This window comes from Bos indicus, chromosome 23, assembly GCF_029378745.1.
Source record: "Bos indicus isolate NIAB-ARS_2022 breed Sahiwal x Tharparkar chromosome 23, NIAB-ARS_B.indTharparkar_mat_pri_1.0, whole genome shotgun sequence".
Taxonomy (NCBI): domain Eukaryota; kingdom Metazoa; phylum Chordata; class Mammalia; order Artiodactyla; family Bovidae; genus Bos; species Bos indicus.
Genome location: NC_091782.1, coordinates 8,170,797 through 8,190,221, shown reverse-complemented (window position 1 = coordinate 8,190,221; position 19,425 = coordinate 8,170,797). Strand labels below are relative to the sequence as shown.

General features: G+C 45.6%; 1 protein-coding gene across 1 annotated transcript in view; it reads left to right on the top strand.

Annotated features, from left to right (window-relative positions):
- LRRC1 (leucine rich repeat containing 1) overlaps positions 1-19,425 on the top strand; it is a 135,112-nt gene that overhangs the window by 43,053 nt on the left and 72,634 nt on the right. Inside the window, exon 2 of the mRNA XM_019986203.2 lies at positions 7,191-7,308. Within this exon, the coding sequence (XP_019841762.2) occupies positions 7,191-7,308 (118 nt within the window). The remainder of the gene's footprint in view (positions 1-7,190; positions 7,309-19,425) is intronic.

Below are 19,425 nucleotides of genomic sequence, written 5' to 3'. Positions count from 1 at the left end.
CAAATTCTGGATGTGAGATATGATCCTTTGAATTCTCTGCTTTAGCTAATGGATCTTTTTATTCTTCTGTGAATATTTCTTGAGTCTTTTCCCTTTAACTTTCTTGTGTGTTAAAAGTCATGTCTTAACCAAAGTTTATCCAGTATATTATTACATTTTCTGTTTAGGTTTCCTTTGGAAAAATCGTTACTCTGTGGTGAATCATAGAGTTTTATAGAATAGTCTGTCTGGTTTTTATACGTGGTCTTCTGTGGTACCTCTGAGGCCCCTACCTCATTTTATAGTAGACCATTTAATCTACCAGATTTTACCCCTTCCAAGCCTCTTTTCAGTGTGATTTTTGCTGCTCTTTCCATCTACCAGTGGAGACTTATTTCCCCATTCCCCTCACTATGGCAGAAGTGACATGGTGCAGATTTCAAGGTTTTGGCTCTGAGAGTCCTCCCGGACTCTTTGCCCCTTTTGAAGGCTGGTCTGAGAACCGCTGGATCATATGGCAAAGGAACGAGGCCTGTGGAGAGCAGAGGAGCTCCCGCTGGGTGTTGGCACAAGTAGCAAACCATGAGCTGAGGCTGGGGTGGTCTTCCTGCGCCTCTGACCCGCTCGCTGAGTGAAGCTGCATGAGTGAGCTCAAGCGAAAACAGCAGGCCCACAGAAATGTGAGAAATTTCAAGAAATCGTGTTGCTTTTGAGTCACTGAGTTTGAGATGGTTTGTTGTGCAGCAGTGACCGTTCTACATAGATGTTAGCTCTGTAGCGATGTTGAGATGACTACAGAGTATGACCTGAGTGGAGTCCTTGGCTCACTGCTGAGCACAGAGAATCCCACAGTAAATAAAGGGTGACGGTTAATGGCTGCAGCGTGGTCATTCTAACGCTGTTGTTTTGGTTGCTGCTGGCCTTTTTGTTTCTCCTCCTGCAGACGTGATGCCATTGCTTTTCATTACCATCACCTCTGTCAGGGTGAGGGATTTGATGTCATTGGTCCTAATTGGCATTTTTCTTTCTGATTAGTCAGTAGTTTAAAACTTTTAAAACTTCTCTTATTGTGAAATAAAACACACATATTAATAGTGCACAAAAGCATAAATATACAGCTCACAACAAATTATAAAATGAAAACCTATGACTAGCAGTCAGGTTAGAAGGTTTAGAATTGGCAGGACTCCTGAAGCCCATCTCATGCCCTTCCTGATCATGTTTCCTTCACGACTGGAAGAAGCCGCTAACTTGATTTAATACGGATCACCTCTTTGCCTTTTTCAAAAATACTTTTTACCACCTCTGTATGCATCTCTAAACAAAGAAGTTTAGTTTTGGTGATTTTTCTACATTATATAAATGGGGTAATATAGTGTGCCTTCTTTGGTGTCTGATTTTATTTGCTGAATATTATTTCTAGATTTCTCTGTACTCCAAGAGCAAGTGTTCATTTTCATTGCCATGAAAAATTTCATTGTAAGAATACATTTCTGTCAGATGTCCTATTGATGGGTATTTGGGTTATTTACAGTTTTGGGCAATTATGAATAATTTCTGTCAAGCACATTCAAATATATAAAATATACTAGAATAATATGTGAATTTTTTTTTTAAACAAGTATGCAAAGTACATACCTAGAAGAATTTATCTGGGTAACAAAGTCATGATCACTTTTTATAAGTCTCATAGTGAAGAACATGGCCAGGTGATGAAAATGATAGATACTGTAACATAATTATTCTCACCTGGAGATTAGAACCACTGGTTTACAATATCTTTGCCAAGCTGGTTGACCACAAAGGCAGTTCAGGTCTTTGGGGACAGGGATGTGATGAGACTTAGGTAGGGTGGGAAGGGGTCAGCGTTTAGTTGAGGGGTTGAAAAGTGAAAGCAGTCACTCAGTCGTGCTCAGCTCTTCGCAACCGCATGGACTGTAGACCAACAGGCTCCTCTGTCCATGGGATTCTCCAGGCAAGAATACTGGAGTGGGTTGCCATTTCCTTCTCCAGGGGATCTTCCCGATCCAGGGATCGAACCCAGGTCTCCCACATTGCAGGCAGATTGTTTACCACCTGAGCCACCAGGGAATCACAGCTGAAGGGCTAGAAGCTGCCCAGAAGGAAGTCTGTGAGTTCATCTGGTGTCCTGACAGCTCAGAGTCAGACAGCTTTTCAGGAGGTTAATCCCATTCTTTATGCTGTCCTCCCCAGGTGAGTCTGCAACAATGGTTCATCTTTTCCCCACCTTATGGGGAAGTTTGGGGAGACCGTTGATCCTTGGCCATATGGTGATAGCAAAGGACGCAGCTCTCTTAAGACTCAGATTTCCTAAGAAGGGAGAGGAACTAACACTTTATCAAGAGAAGGGAAAAGAATCTCGTTAGAAATGGAGAATGGGAAAAAGAAACATTCTGTTCAACCAAATTAAAGACTCTGTATCTACTAAAAACAATGGTGGCTATAAGAAGACTGTGGCGCGGCAACGCAGGCCAAGGCAATTTGGGTTTCTTTGCATGTAACTGTACAGAATGTGCTCGGTGTGGGCCAGGGCGCTGTAATCAACATGGTGCGGTTGAAGAATGGTGTCTGTGTGCCCCGTCACGCGATCGCCCTGCCCAGGCGCCCTGCCAAGACTGCCGTGGGAATTGTTCCTGTGGGCCCTGGCTCATCCCAGAGAAGGCAGAAGGGTTTATACAGTTTTGGAGTTTTCCTCCGTGACTGTCTGCAAGTGCAACACTTGAAGATTTAAGCAGTCTTAGTGATATTGTGTCTCTCTTACAGATTGTAGTTGATTTAAAGCATTTGAATGCCAAATTAGGGTCCCCTCAGGATAATGAGGGAAGGATTGAGGAATCGCTGTTTTCATTGTGGGATGCTGTTGGATAGGGCTGTTTCTCTATCTGGTCTGTGTGTCCCCAGTTGAATAAAGTAGTATTTGTGACAGGTCCTTTTTGAGGATGTTTTTAACATGCAGAACAACTTAAATTTGCTTGCTTGAAATTAGGATTTAAAGTTAGGATTAGGAATTTCTGTTGAACATTGGGATTCGGAGCTTGTCATTTCCACAGGCATAAAACTAGCTTATTATCCACTGATGATTTAAGTCCCTGGTTGACTTGGTTTCTTGTATTATTTCTGAACGGTCCTCGAATGTATGGATTAGGTGATGGCCTTTGAGCTGTAGCTTTCCTGGAAAACAAAGTGAGCTTTTCATGCCTGAGTAAGCACATCGATGCATTATGAAACTGTCAGACTCTTTGAACAACTGGCATAAGCTCTGTTATTCAAATGTGACTCTTTTGAATGGCTTTTGTGTCAGCTAATGCTTTAGTATAACCCACATAAAGAAATTTCCGAATCTTTCCTTAAGAAATTAAATTTCAGCCCTATGATTGAAGAACTCAAAAGGATTAGTCCTTTTGTTGAGCATGCTCATTATTATATATAGCTGATTGGTAGCATTCATTTGATGAGATTCGTAGTTCATATTAAAGTATCTTTTTTGTTAAAAAATAAAATTGTTCATGCATTTCCCTTGTCTCTTGGCGTAACTTTCCCCGCTGTGTTCTCTTCTCAACAGGTACATGTGCTTTTCCATAGTGTACCTGCTATTTTGTCTTCTTTTAAAATTATATTTGTATTGTCAATCTCTTTGAAGTTCTCTGGTGTTTATAGTAATCTTTGGTTGCTTAATATTGAGTTCTTAATAACATGCTAGTCATTTCTCTTATTTGATATGCTTTTCATTTCTAGTGATAAGAATGCAGAAACATACTGTGTACCATAGCTGCTTTTTCTTATTTTCAATTATGTTACTAGAACAGATGCCCAAAAGTGTTGTTACGATGTCAGTGGACTTGAAAACTTTTTATGTTTTGTATTGCCCCATTGATTTCCAAAAGATGATGCCTTCTTTTTGATTATGTAAGTTACAATCCCTTTTACTAAAGGAAAAAACCGACGAAGCTTATTAAATGTTGGCAGCCTTCACAACTATCATTTGGAGTACCCTGTTGTCTTGGTGGAGATGTTTTCTTTTGTAAATTCAATTTCTATTTTTAGCAAGGTAATATATGCAAATAATTTTTTAAAAATCCCATAAATCTCTTGTCCTCCCCTCTGCCACTCCAGTGTCTTGCTTTTGAGAACCCCCAGCTCTGGGATTTCTGTTAACATTTGCTTCCACATTGCTAAATGGCTTGCTTTTACAGTTTGATTTTTACCCAATACTATTTAGTTGTTTACTGATTTCCTTCTGTGGAAGATGAGTCTTTAGCACTTATGGTTTCTTTCCTATCATCTTAATATTGACATAATGTAAAATTTGTTTTTAACAACTTATAAATATTAAAATATTATGACTGCATAAATATTGTTCATAATCAAATCTTGTATTTTGACTATATATCTTCTTTTACACTGTATTTTTTTTTCTGGAATTAATAACTCCTTCCTTTTTTTGCTTGCTTTGTTTTCTCTATTTCATTTTCTAATTTGTCACCAAGTAAATTTCCTGATAGTTCCAGACATGTCAGATAATCCCTCACATGTGTCTTTTTTTTTTTTTTCCAAGCTCTCCTCTGAGAGCCCTGGTATTTTCTTCAGTGTAAACTGGCTGCTCTCGGGACCTGCTGCTTGGCTGCCGTCTTGGAATGCCTTCACTGTTTTAGCCTCTGTCTCCTTCTGTTTGGCTGATTCTCTGGTTTCTGAATCTCAGATCTTCCTCCTTTTAGATTTGCTTCCACATTTTGATGGATTCTTGGGAAAGGTGCAAGGAAGATAACTCTTTTGAGACCATGTATGTCTGAGAATGTCTTTTATTCATTCATCATACCTGATGGATAGTCTGGCTGGGTATGTGAGTGGGTTGGAAATGTTTTCTTGGAATTTTGAAGGCACTGCTCTGTTGCCTTCTTACTTTCAAGGTTGCTGTTGAGTCCAGTGCCACTTCTGAGTCCCAATCCTTTGTTATTGCCCTCTTCCCCTTCTCTCCACCCTTCAGCCTCTGGAAGCTTTTAGAATCATCTTATTTCTGGAGTTACGAACTTTTATAATATTCTTTGGTATTCCTATATGTTTTGTTTCATTTGTGTAACTGGCCACATGGTGGGCCTTTTTAACCTGGAAACTTATACTCTGCGGTCTGTAAGTTTCTATCTTTGGAATATCTGTTCATTGGATCTAGTACCTTGCAACCTTATCCTCTAATTTTCCTTTTTTTTTTTTTTTTTTCTATTCTGTCTCTCCATCTCTTTGTCTTTCTATTGTCCCTTCTGGGAGATTTCTAGCTTTATTTTTCATCTCTTTTGTTGGATTCTTACCTTGATGCTGCACTAGTTTTTAATTTCTTAGGGTTTATTTCTTCTTATTTTATGGCTGTTTCACCTCGTCTTATTTATCCGTGTCTGAAGAACCTTGGCTTTGTTTAAATGAGATTCAGGCACCTGAATTAAAAAAGAGAACTGAAGCTCTGAGTGCCTGAATGGGGCTTATAACCTGGGGCTTCCCTCTTGTATAATCTGTGTCTGTTAGTCTGTTTTCTTGCTGAGAAGCCCGGCTGCAGGGAGAAGGGAGTAGATCTCATGGAGCAGGCTCTGACCCCCTTCCCTGTTTCTGGTTGTGTGCCTCATCCCTGATTTTAGCTGGTCTTAGAGTCAGCTCTTCTGGAGGAAATTTCCAGTCCCCTGCTTAGTTGTGCAAGCCAGAGGAGGGGCTGTGGGGACTTAATGGTCTTTATATCCAAAGTGAAAGTTGCTCAGTCGTGTCTGACTCTTTATGACTCTGTGGACTATACAGTCCATGGAATTCTCCAGGCCAGAATACTGGGGTGGGTAGCTGTTCCTGTCTCTAGGGGATCATCCCAACACAGGGATTTAACCAAGGTCTCCCACGTTGCATGCGGATTCTTTACCAGCTGAGCCACAAAGGAAGCCTGAAAATACTGGAGTAGGTAGCCTGTCCCTTCTCTGGTGGATCTTCCCAACCCAGGAATCGAACCCGGGGTCTCCTACAGTACAGGCAGATACTTTACCAACTGAGCTCTCAGGGAAGCCCCTTCCTTCAGAGATACCTGTACCTAATCTCCACAGGCTACTCACTCCACAGGCTTAAAGTTCAGCTTTGTTTTGACTCTTTTATTCACTGCCATTTATTCATCTGTTTCCTTGCTTCAAGGATTTTGTCACATGTCTAGTTTGCTTTTCATCTCCTCTCATCTTGAATTGTCTTCATCCCTTTATTTTGTATTTTTATGTCTATGTCCATCTCCCTATAAATTCCTTTAATGCTATTTTAGTACAGTTTTTAAAGGGTGTGGGGCAGAAGGCATTTGCCTTATGTGCCATGTTTAAGGCAAGGATCCAGTGCAGGCTCTTTTTTAGATTGACCAAAAATATTTCCTTTTCTCCTACACACACTTGTGGGATATTTATATATTTTCTGATGCACAGGAATTTCTTTTGAAATGTTTAAGAAATATTTTATTCTAATTTTCACATATCTTTACTTAACATAGAAGGTTTCATACCAGTTTCTGTAAGTAGAAAATGTGACCACCTACTGGATACTGTAAAGGAGGCATTACTATTCTCACTGAGTTACTTGTTCATTGTGAAAATTTTTTAATTTTGAAATAAGTGTTGCTTGTGCACAGAAATGTCTTGTGTACCTCGTTTACCCCAGCGGTTACGTCGTCGCATGACTGTGGTACAATATTAAGATCAGGAAAGTGACATTGGTGCAGTCCTTGATAATTTTTAAAAGACATTTAAAAACATTTTATTATTTTATCTTTGGTTGTGCTGGGTCTTTATTTGCTGCGCAGGCTTTTCTCTAGTTGCGGCAAGTGGGGGCTGTTTTCTGGCTGTGGTGTGTGGGCTTCTCATTGTGGCAGCTTCTCTTGTTGCAGAGTGTGGGCTCTAGGGTGCCCAGGCTTCAGTAGCTGCGGCGCGTGGGCTCAGTACTTGTGGCTCCCGGGCTCTCAAGCACAGGCTCAGTAGTTGTGGAGCACGGGCTTTGTTGCTCCACGGCATGTGGGATCTTCCTGGATCAGGGCTCAAACCCGCATCTCCTGCAATGGCAGGCAGATTCTTTACCACTGAGCCCCCAGGGAAGACCCTAGAAGACATACTGTTTTAGATTTCATATTGGGCAAAAAGTTTGCATTGCAAATATCTGTGAGACCTACATAAACCTGTTTTGTCTTTCAGCAATTTTTCCAGCTAGTCAAGTTACGAAAGCTTGGACTGAGTGATAACGAGATCCAGCGACTCCCTCCAGAAATAGCCAACTTCATGCAGCTGGTGGAGCTCGACGTGTCCCGGAATGGTAAGAAGAAAATGGTTCCACGTGAACCGTCCGTTTGTTTCTTCCAATGCTGATGTTCGCAATTTTGAGTAAATGTGGCTGGATGAATGTTCAGGAAGAAAGCTATGTATATGTTTGGGATGAAATTACTTCCATTATCGAATAGTTTGCCACAAAACAAATTTTAGGTGCTGATTTTCTTCCAGTCAGTTCACCCTGATTCACAGCGGTGGAGAGGGGCCTGAGAACTCGGCAGCTGTCCCCTCATTTGACGGGAGGAGACACTGAGGGCTGGGAGCGTGGTCACTTGTCCAGACCTCTGGGGGCTGCTGTGGTGGGAGCCTTGCTTGGGGAAGGGCTGGTCTCTCCTGGCGGTGGCCCGGCCCCTCAGCTGCTCCCCTGAGAACCTGCCTTTCTGCTGCAGTGAATGGACCTGCCTGCCATTTCAGGCATTTCTGTCAGTCTTATTTATTTCTGACTGCGCCCTAGGTAGGCCTGCCCACTTGAATTTGTGTGGCGTGTTTGTGAGTTTATTTTGATTTTCAGATTCCATTGTGATGTTGCCTCCTTTTAATGGAACGGCCTGACAGGGTGTTTACATCGTGTTTAACCTTTCGCTTTTAAATGGGTACCTGGTTTCACCTTGCGTCTTGTAGCCTTGGAGCATTCCCGGGGTAGACTGGTCCCGTGGCTTGCTGGAACATGTTTGATTAATTACCTCAAGGTAAAGTGGCAGCTCCCAGGGACCCTGTCTTTAGCGGTGGCATTCTGTTCTTGCGAGGACTCTGGTCTAATGTCCTGAGGATAAGCCCACATGTGCTCTGTTTATAACAGCGATAGTCTGTTCTGCCTCACCTATTGCACGCCTGCTTTGTGTTTTGTTTTGCTTTCGTACAAGACTCTGTAGGTTCCTTCTCAATGACCCTCAGGTCTGGCTCTTTCAGTGTGGTGTCCTCTGCAGAAGCCCCCAGCTCTGGATATAGTATTTTCCTGTGGGTCCTTGTTATAAGGCAGCAGTGATAATCAGTACTTCATTGAAAATGTGAAGAAAACAATGCTTTCCCCTCTCCCCCCCACCCCCCACCTTTTAAATTGCCGCTCCCTCTCAGATCCCGTAATTGGAAACTGTCTTTAGGCCAAGTCATATGCTCTTGTCATAGTGTCTGCTTTTGTTTGTCATGAGAATTATTTCTTCCCTTGAAAGTACTACAGAAAGTGAAAAAATTACTTGGGGGGCTTGTTTGTCTTCTTTGGTTGCAGGGGAGTCGGCTCTCCTCAGGTAAAAGGGATTTGGTGGTGAGAATGGGGGTGGAGCTGGCGTTCTGAGCCTTGCAATGGGGCCCACACCCGACACTACGCTAGGGCTTTCGCGGCCTCTCTTCTGTCTGTGGGTGGTCTGTTCCTCCCTCCACGCTGACCTGCTGTCTCACCACCAGCCTCTTCAGTCTGTCTGTTGTGGTCTTCTGCCCTTGTGGCCGCATCTGACGGCCATTACTGAGTGAGGCCTGGTTGACCCAGTGCATCTTTCTAAGGCAGCCGTTAGCCCCAGCTCCAGGTCACTGGCTGCCCTAGACACTGGCTGTCCTGCAGCAGGGGTGGGCGGCAGTGCAGAGCACAGTCAGCCTCCCCTTACACTGCTGTGCAACGGGGGGACCTCCGGCATCTCCCTGGTCTGAGTTCCGATATCGCCCAGGTCTGAGGTCGGGCATCCCCCGGTCTGAGGTCCGGCATCCCCCCGTCTGAGGTCCGGCATCCCCCGGTCTGAGATCTAGCATTCCCTACTGTCTGAGGTCCGGCATCCCCCCTGTCTGAGGTCCGGCATCCCCCGGTCTGAGATCTAGCATTCCCTACTGTCTGAGGTCCGGCATCCCCCCTGTCTGAGGTCCGGCATCCCCCGGTCTGAGATCTAGCATTCCCTACTGTCTGAGGTCCGGCATCCCCCCTGTCTGAGGTCCGGCATCCCCCCCAGTCTGAGGTATGGCATCCCCCGGTCTGAGGTCTGGCATCCCGCCTGTCTGAGGTCCGGCATCCCCCTGTCTGAGGCCCGGCATCCCCCACCGTCTGAGGTCTGGCATCCCCCGCGTCTGAGGTCCGGCATCTCCCCCGTCTGAGGTCCGGCATCCCCCCCAGTCTGAGGTCCGGCATCTCCCCCGTCTGAGGTCTGGCATCACCTCCGTCTGAGGTCCGGCATCCCCCCCGTCTGAGGTCCGGCATCGCCCCGTCTGAGGTCCGGCATCCCCCGCGTCTGAGGTCCGGCATCCCCCGCGTCTGAGGTCCGGCATCTCCCCAGTCTGAGGTCCGGCATCTCCCCCGTCTGAGGTCTGGCATCACCCCCGTCTGAGGTCCGGCATCCCCCCCGTCTGAGGTCCGGCATCGCTCCGTCTGAGGTCCGGCATCCCCCACGTCTGAGGTCCGGCATCCGCCCCGTCTGAAGTCCGGCATCCCCCCCGTCTGAGGTCCGGCATCTCCCCGGTCTGAGGTCCGATATCACCCCGGTCTGAGGTCCGGCATCCCCTGGTCTGAGATCCGGCATTCCCCACTGTCTGAGGTCCGGCATCCCCCCTGTCTGAGGTCCGGCATCCCCCGGTCTGAGGTCTGGCATCCCGCCTGTCTGAGGTCCGGCATCCCCCGTCTGAGGCCCGGCATCCCCCACCATTCTGAGGTCTGGCATCCCCCGCGTCTGAGGTCCGGCATCCCCGGGTCTGAGGTCCGGCATCCCCCCGTCTGAGGCCGGGCATCCGCCACCGTCTGAGATCCGGCATCCCCCTACGTCTGAGGTTTGGCGCCCGCCCCATCTGAGGTCCTGCATCTCGCCTGCCTAAGGTCCGGCACCCGCCTGTCTGAAGTCCGGCATCCTGCCCATCTGAGGTCTGGTTCTCCCCTGCCTGAGGTGCATGTATAGAAACTGCTCTCTCTCGTCTCAGCTGTGCTCTCAGCGGTAAAGACTGGATGGCTGTGAACTCTGCAGCGACTTTGAAAAATGACCGCTGAAATCACACAACCCAAAGAAATCAGATAGCCTTTTTGAAATTGGCGTTAAGAAGAAAAAGAAGCAGGGGTCCAGAAATCCTGGAGAAAGAGGAGACCTATTGGCTTCAATTACTTGGGAGCTGAGGAAAAAACCGAGCTGGAAGGTTGCAGTCCCGTTACTGACTCTTGTGGGAAGACGTGCTCCGTATGAATTCAGTGTTGTCAGGGGCCAGTTGTACTGGTTCCCACATCAGCTGTGTCTTTTGAAACATTCAGAGGAAGAAAGAAGGGCTACGTGCCTCTCCTCATGCACCCATTTATACCTTCCAGCGTGGATAGGAGGACGTGAGCTGTCACTGAAGCCCAGTCAGGTCCCAGTGTTTGCTTTCCCAGGGAGAACCTTCCCTCCTGCAGGTCTGGACTTTGGTGATGGATCCTGCAGGTCTGCCCCCTTTTTATCAGGCTCTTGTGGAAATGCTGGGGGACTTAACCGCCTGCTTCTCCTAACGGCAGAGGCTTGCTCTGGTGTGTGCACATGTACGTGTGTGCGCATGCGCGCACAGTGGGAGGTCGTGGAGGAGGCTTTTTTGTGGTGGTGAAAAAGCTGCACAGATGACAGAGCGGAGAAGGGTCACGGTTTTACCATCACCAACGGGATCTTGGGTCTTGAGCTGTTTCCAGACCAGGCAAATCTGCCCGTGTCTCCTCTCATTTTTTCTTGCTGATCAAATCCCATGAGTGTGAATTTCCTAGGCAGGTCAATCAAAGTGGTAGAGTCTGCAGCCTGAGAGGCCACGTGGGGACCCCCACTTTTTGCAGATGCGGGCTTTTTTAAGGGTTTGGGGCTTGTATCTGGGGGCCCATGTGAAACTAGGCTCCTGTAGCCCCCGCAGAGGTGGCCCGCCCAGTGATCAGGGTCCTGTGTGTCCCTGAGCTGTTGCATGGCTGTGGCTGGTGCTGACCACTGTCAGGGTAGAACCTTTCCTGGCATCCTCAGTCTCTGACTGTCCAGAGAGCATCACTGACCGTGGACAGAGGCACCAGAGAGGGTGGTGTCAGACCCCTGAGGCCCTTTGGATCAGTGCTCGTCAGGCTTGAATGTGCCATGGATTAACCGCAGGGTTTTGTTAAAATGTGGATTCTGATGCAGGCGGTCTGGGGTGGGTCTGGGGATGCTGCATTGTTCAGAAGCCCCAAAGGGATGCCAGACACACCGAGGGTGGGGTTTTGGCTGTCCCCACTCCCCGGCTTTCTCCTAACATCCCCTCAGCAGCTTCCTGTGGCTTTCAGCACAAATTCACTTAGCTTCTGTCGACCCCACACCTTCCCCGTGTGGAAGGTGGGAAACCTTCAGGGTTTAACCTCCTGGCTAAAGGGTGAGATGCTAGAGCTGACTGAACAAGTTGGCTTTGATTCCAGGAGCAAAACGAGCCCTTTCCTGATGTTCCCTTGCTCCAGGGAGGGGACCAGTGCTATAGGTTTCAAGTTAAGGTCTGGTGCGGTTTCCTGTGGTGAAGAGCACACTACACTTTCATGCCTGGACTTTATATGTGTTTTCTCTGTTCACCAATTCTTAGTGGTTGGAGGCAAATGCTTTCTGGATACGTGAGAAAAGGTACTATTCCGTCTCACTGTCCACGAATCGGGGACAGACTTTCTTAATGCATCATGAATCTTGCCCAGAGGGTTAGCAATTCACATTTTATAGTCCGTGCTGTAATTTGACTTACATCACAGTACTGTATCATTACCTATTTAGTTCAGTTTTTCCCCCACAAATGTAAGGCCTGTGCCACCAGCACTGCTAGAGACGATTTTAAGTGGCAAAAAGAGCAGCTTTTAATGTTGGATCAGAGTGAGGAGTTAAACTTTTTCCTTTTCATTAAACTTTTTTTTTTTTTTACTCTCTTTAGGTTGCTTCCTGTAAAACTTAATAGCTATATTGTATTGATTGTTATATTTATCTTTTATGTCTGTTGATGATAATAGCTTTCTTCCCTGGTGGTTCAGCTGATAAAGAATCTGCCTGCAATGTGGGATACCTGGGTTTGATCCGTGGGTTGGAAAGATCCCCTGGAGAAGGGATCGGCTACCCACTTCTGTATTCTGACTGGGAGAATTCCAGGGTCTGTATAGTCCATGGGGTCACAAAAAGTTGGACACGACTGAGTGACTTTCACTTTCATTCATGTTAGTGATTTTAAAAGTAAGTCTTACTCAAAAAAGTTAACTTAAAAGAATGAAGTAAATAATAAAGAACACAGGTGCCCCACCAGGATGGCACAGATCATAAAGGTAGAACAGGGGTAGATGGAGTTGAGGGAATGCTGTTATTATGCACACAGCCAGTGAGGGTTTGAGTTTCTTTCATTTATGGGGCAAATAATGCTGTGTGTGGAACAAACATGGCCAGAGACCCCACATCCTGGAGAATTACTTTGCAAACTTGAGTGAACAGGAAACTAAAATGTAGGTTTAATACAAACCCTCACTGGCACCAGGATGGCACTTCACACTTGGCAGAGGGACAGCTGATCCAATGGAGAAGGCAGTGGCAGCCCACTCCGGCGCTCTTGCCTGGAGAATCCCATGGACGGAGGAGCCTGGTGGGCTGCAGTCCATGGGGTCGCACAGAGTTGGACACGACTGACGTGACTTAACAGCAGCAGTTGATCCAATCCACCAGCAGGATCCTCGTCCCACAAAGTCAAGAGCTGGATGTGTGCTAAGTGCTGGGGTTAGTTGCCCTCTGTCCGGCTGCAGGACGGGGGTCACAGCCCGTGGTCGGCGGCTGCGGGCTTGTTTAATGACATCTGAGGCCAGTTTTGAAGCCTGCTGGAATGACCTGGTGACATCAAGTCTTGGTGTTTCTCAGTGAGCCCTGCAAAAAGCTCTTTCTGGCAAGCAAGGCATCCCATGTGCCTAGAAGTCCCTTCTCAGTGATGAACAGTTGGCCCTTTGGGGGTAATGACTACATACGTCCACAGCCCAAGTTCGGCAGAGGCCACTGCCCATGAAGACTTTAGACTTGCCACAGCCAGGCCATTTCCCCCGTCTGCCTCTGCCTGGTTCGGGACCGGGCTTGGAGCCCTGCTCCACTGCTAGACTTCAGCCACGCTATTGGTCAGAGCGTTTCTTCGTCCCAGTCACTGTGAAAACCGACCAGGAGACTCCCCTGGGGGAGACGCCCGTGGAGCCCCTGTGCCGCAGGGCAGAGCGACAGGCCTGCCGTTGCCGTCTGTGCGGGTGCTGCCACGTTCCTGCCGCAAGCCCTTCCTCTGTCTTTTTACCTTTTGTTAGGAAGAGGGGTTCACAAAAAAATATATATATTATTGTCTTCTACTCACATTTTAAATCCTGATAATAGTACTTATTTTCAAAGTGAATATGGAAAGAAAATTTGGCATCTGTTTTCTAATCACCCTTCCATGCCACAAAGACTCTTTTTGGGGAAACTTGTATATTTTTTAAATTAAAACGGACAGTCTATCTATTGATTTGGCTGTGTCGGGTCTCAGTTACCGCACGTGGGGTGTTTGTTGCAGAGTCTTCGTTGTGTCATACCAATCTTTCTTTGTTGCGTGTGGCTCAGTAGTTGTGGAATCGGGCTTAGTTGTTCTGCATGTTGTGGGATCTTAATTCCCGAACGACGGATTGAACCCCTGTCCCCTGTTTTGGAAGGTGGATTCTTAACTCCTGGACTATCAAGGAAGCCCTGGGAAGCCTTGTTTAGATGTGAGTGTGTATGGGAATCATTGTAAACACTGAAAGTTGGAATAAACCTTGCAAACGTTGCAAAAGATCCTTTGTCCCTTTTCTTTTGTGCCATAGAGAAACATCAGTGGTATTTTATCAAATTATTGAATTTGAAGGGAAGTTTGGAAGTAGTGCTTCTGCTCAAAATGATTTTGCAGCTCTTTAAGAATTTGTTGGTTTGTGATCCACAGACCAGTGGTTTCACGTCCTCAAGTGGATTAGTTTTCAAAAACAGCCACCTTAGGTAAATAAACCAGGACAGTTTTATAGGAATCAAAATCTGCCTCAGGTTGCAATTTCAAAAAACCATAGAAGAGTTGTTAAGTAAGTAAGTAAGTGAAAGTCACTCAGTCACGTCTGACTCTTTGCGACCACATGGGCTATACAGTCCGTGGACTTCTCTAGGCCAGAATACTGGAGTGGGTTGCCTTTCCCTTCTCCAAGGGATCTTCCCAACCCAGGGATTGAACTGGGGTCTCTCGATTCTTTACCAGCTGAGCTACAAGGGAAGCCCAAAAGAGTTGTTACTCTTTATTAACTCATATGGTTGTTTTCTTCTTTTCAGAAGAATTGTGATTGTTCTCAGTAAGTTGTAGGTTTATATAACTTCCTCTCTCTCTCTCTCTTTAATTATTAGGTTCGTAATAGAGAAGGTGCCCCCTGAGTTTGAAGTCAACACCTTTGAATGTATCTTTTAGGTTAATATGATCTTCAGTCTATCCTGGGTTCTCGAAATGCTTAGAGACTCTCATCCTCATTCCCTCTCCACATCTCCCCCATTCAGTTTATTCACTCAGTCCTGTGCTGCTCTGTGCTGGGGGATGAATTTTCCAGAACAGTGCTAGATTTACACAGAGTGGGCTAAATTGAAGATATACAATTGTAGTGGTTTCTCCTGAAATAAAACGAAACCCTGGGCATATATCCGAAGAAAACTCTAATTGGAGAAGATACATGCACCCCAGTGTTGATAGCAGCACTATTCACAATGGCAAGAAGCAGCCTAAACTGCCCATCGATAAATGAATGGATAAAGATGCGCGTATGTAAAATGGTGTATTACTCAGCCATGAAAAAAATGAAATAATGCCATTTGTAGCAACATGGATGGACCTAGAGATGATGGTACTAAAAGAAGTAGGCCAGAAAAGACAAGTAGCATATGCTATCACTTACATGTGGAATCTAAAATATGACACAAAGGAACTTACCTATGAAATGGAAGCAGACTCGCGGACGTAGGGAACAGACGGGTGGTTGCTAAGGGGAGGACGGAGGGAAGGGGATGGGCTGGGAGTGTGGGATGCGGAGATGCAACTGTTGCACGTAGAATGGATGAACAACAAGGTCCTACTTGCCGCACGGGGACCTCTGCTCAGCATCCTGTGACAGGGAATCTGTTGGTCACCTCCACTGTATAAGGGGTTTGATTTAGGTCTTACCTGAATGGCTTAGTGGTTTTCCCTACTTCCTTCAATATAAGTGTGAATTTTGCAGTAAGGAGCTCATGACCTGAGCCACCGTCAGCTCCAGGTCTTGTTTTTGCTGACTGTATAGAGCTTCTCCATCTTTGGCTGCAAAGAATATAATCAGTCTGATTTCAGTATTGGCCATCTGGTGATGTCCATGTGTAGAGTCTTCTCTTGTGTTGTTGGAAGAGGGTGTTTGCCATGACCAGTGCCTTCTCTTGATAAAGCTCTGTTAGCCTTCACCCTGCTTCATTTTGTACTCAAAGGCCAAACTTGTGGGTTATCCAGGTCTCTCTTGACTTCCTACTTTTGCATTCCAATCCCCATGATAAAAAGGGCATCTTTTTTTTTTTTTTTGGTGTTAGTTCTAGAAGGTGTTGTAGGTCTTCATAGAACCATTCAACTTCAGCTTCTTAGGCATTGGTGGTTGGGGCATAGACTTGGATTACTGTGATATTGAATGGTTTGCCTTGGAAACAAATCAAGACCATTCCATTGTTTTTTGAGATTGCAACCAAGTACTGCATTTAGACTCTTTTGTTGATTATGAGGGCTATTATGAAGAATTCTTGCCCTCACAGTAGTAGATACAATGGTCACCTGAATTAAATTTGCTCATTCCTGTCCATTTAGTTCACTGATTACTAAGATGTTGACATTCACTCTCGCCATCTCCTTCTTGACTACATCCAGTTTGCCTTGATTCATGGACCTAACGTTCCAGGTTCTTATGCAATATTGTTCTTTAAAGATCAGGCTTTACTTTTACCACCAGACACATCCACAGCTGGGCATTGTTTCTGCTTTGGCCCAGCCTGTTCATTCTTTCTGGAGCTATTTCTTTACTGTTCCTCAGTAGCATATGGGACACCTAATGACCTGGGGGTTTCATCTTCTGATGTCATATCTTTTTGCCTTTACATATTGTTCATGGGGTTCTCGTGGCAAGAATACTGGAGTGGTTTGCTATTCCGTCCTCTCCTGGACCATGTTTTTTCAGAACTCTTCACTATGACCTATCTGTCTTGGGTGGCCCTGCATGGGATGGCTCGTAGCTTCACTGGGTTACGCAAGCCCCTTCACCATGACAAGGGCTGTGTTCATGAAGGAGAGGCTATTATATATAGAATGGATAAATAACAAGGTCCTGCTGTATGCAGAGGGAACTCTATTCAATATCCTGTGATAAACCATAATGGAAAAGATATGACAAAGAATGTGTAGATATGTATAACTGAGTCACTTTGCTGTATGGCAGAAATGATCACAAATGATCACAAATCAACTATACTTCAAAAAAAAAAAAAGTGGGATGCTAGCCTCTGCTCCCTTTCTAATCAGACAGTTTATGTTGGTGCTGGGTTGACAGTTTCCAGCTCTAAAAGTGGTTGAGGGTGAGTGGCCACAGGCCCTCATTTTTGATTTTGAGGTCACCTGTTTTGTCGTGTGAATGAGGCTTGAGCCAGGAGATGCTGAGCCTTCAGGCAGCTGAGGGCTGGATGGCCTCTCTCCATCAGGATGACGACAACCATGTGTTGCCATGACCACAAACAGTGCTCTGAGCTTATTAAGCTAGAAAAGATGCATCTTAGAAAGGGATGAGGAGTCCTAGGAGGAAAGAGGGAATGAGGAACAGGACTGAGAACTGAAACTAGATTGCATATAGAAATGGTGTGGATTTTAAATTGGCTTTGTATGCATTGAATATGTACCTGCTCAAAGCTAATAATAAATTGTGATTCTTAAATCTTTTTAGTTTGGAAAACCCATGGACCCACGCCTTTTTTTTTTTAATGCTTATGATTATCAACTATAGCCCATAATTATTATTTTTTATTCAAGCAACATTTTTGAGTACTTACTGTGTTTGTGTAAGGCTCTTTGCTGAATTCTTCTGTCCCTTAAGGAGGTAATTCTACAGACACAACAGACATATGTAAGGAATTCAACATTAATGACTTACATTGTTATATAAATACAGTGCTCACTGCATGCAGAGAGGTGTCAGTTGCTGCTGCTGCTGCTGCTGCTGCTAAGTCGCTTCAGTCATGTCCAACTCTGTGCGACCCCATAGACGGCAGCCCACCAGGCTCCCCCGTCCCTGGGATTCTCCAGGCAAGACACTGGAGTGGGTTTCCATTTCCTTCTCTGATGCATGAAAGTGAAAAGTGAAAGTGAAGTTGCTCAGTCATGTCTGACTCTTAGCGACCTGATGGACTGCAGCCTACCAGGCTCCTCTGTCCATGGGATTTTCCAGGCAAGAGTATTGGAGTGGGGTGCCATTGCCTTCTCTGAGGTGTCAGTTACAGTATAACTGATTCGAAAGAGACTTGAGAGAACAATGGAGATTTTTGGTTTGAAGTTGAAATCATGCAGTCTTTAACAGTTCTAATGCTTTAGTTGCAAATTTGGAGGGAGTTAATAAGTGGATAACCTCAGCTGAGTTGTTGGTTGGAAAAAAATTTTCAAATGTTTGTTATCTATTCACAGAGTCAATGGTATCATTAAAATTGCAAATATCTCAGTGCTTGCCTAGTGGATATTCACTGAAAATTTTTAAATTCATCAAAGATCAGAGAAGAGGGAATTCCCTGGTGGTCCATTGGTTAGGACTTGGAGCTTTCACTGCTGTGGGCCTGGGTTCAGTCCCTGGGCAGGGAACTAAGACCCACAAACTGTGCGGCCAAATAAATCAGAGACATTCTCAAGATCAGAGACATGCCTGGTGCATATAGTAAGAACTACAGCTACCTGAATTGTCCCGAGATTCAGTGTATGGCTGACCACTGCTGTGTTGTAAAGGGTTTGCTCTGACTATGCTCAGCTCTGTGCATTAGTCAAGAGAGACTATTGCTACAAAATGCAGAAATCTCGAGGGCTCAACAGAATGAGAGACTTGCCGGTCAGTCTGTCAGCTACAGTTCTGTGTGTGTGTGTGTGTGTGCGTGTGTGCGTGCGCGTGCGCATGTGCTGGGGGGTCATGGAATGGGGAGGTGGGGGGTAAGAGGCTTTGCTCTATATATTTAGGGATCTGGCTTTTCCTTCTTGGATGCACATTTTCCTTCTAGTGGCCCCCAATGGGAGGGGGAGATGGGGTTTGTGCCTGGGTTAATTTTGTGGGCTGTGTTGAGAAATGGCCTACTTCATCCCCATCCATGTTCTGTTGGCCAGTTTTATGTCCACAACTTAACTGAATGGAGCTTGGAAGTGCAGTTAGCTGTTTACACAAGAAGAAGGGAAACCAGCTGTTGGTAAGGCAGGAGCAGTAGCTGCCGCAACTTGCATTTAATTGAATCCTGGAATGGTATGGTTTTATATGGTGGCTCAGTGGTAAACAGTCTGCCTGCCAGTGCAGGAGATGTGGGTTCAGTCTCTGGGTTGGGAAGAGCCCCTGGAGAAGAAAATGGCTACCCACTCCGGTGCTCTTGTCTGGGAGATCCCATGGACAGAGGAACCTGGGGGGCTATAGTCCATGGGGTTGCAAAAGAGTCAGACATGACTTAATGACTAAACAACATGTCACTGATCACACGGAAGCCTAGTAAACACACACACTCAATTCTGTTGCACTGTCACAGTCTTCCAGTGAGTGACCCATTTGTAGAAAATTCAGGTGTATGCCCCCAAAGAAGAAGGGTAGACTCCTCCCCACATCTGCACAAAAATGTGTAAACTCAGAGACAGATCAACCTGGTGGGTGCCCACCCATTTGCTACAAGTTAGCATAAAACCTACGGAAGTACACATGATTATTTTAAAATTTGAATTTTTAGAAACTGGTTTAAAGTGTATTTTGAAAATACACTTTACATTTGAGGGATGTTTGAAGTACTTGCTTTAGGCAACATGGAATCCTGAAAGGTTTTCAGGACAGGAATCACCATCTTGGACGAGTTGCTTCAGCTCTATCTTTCTCGGTTTCTTCGTCTGTGAGATGGTATGA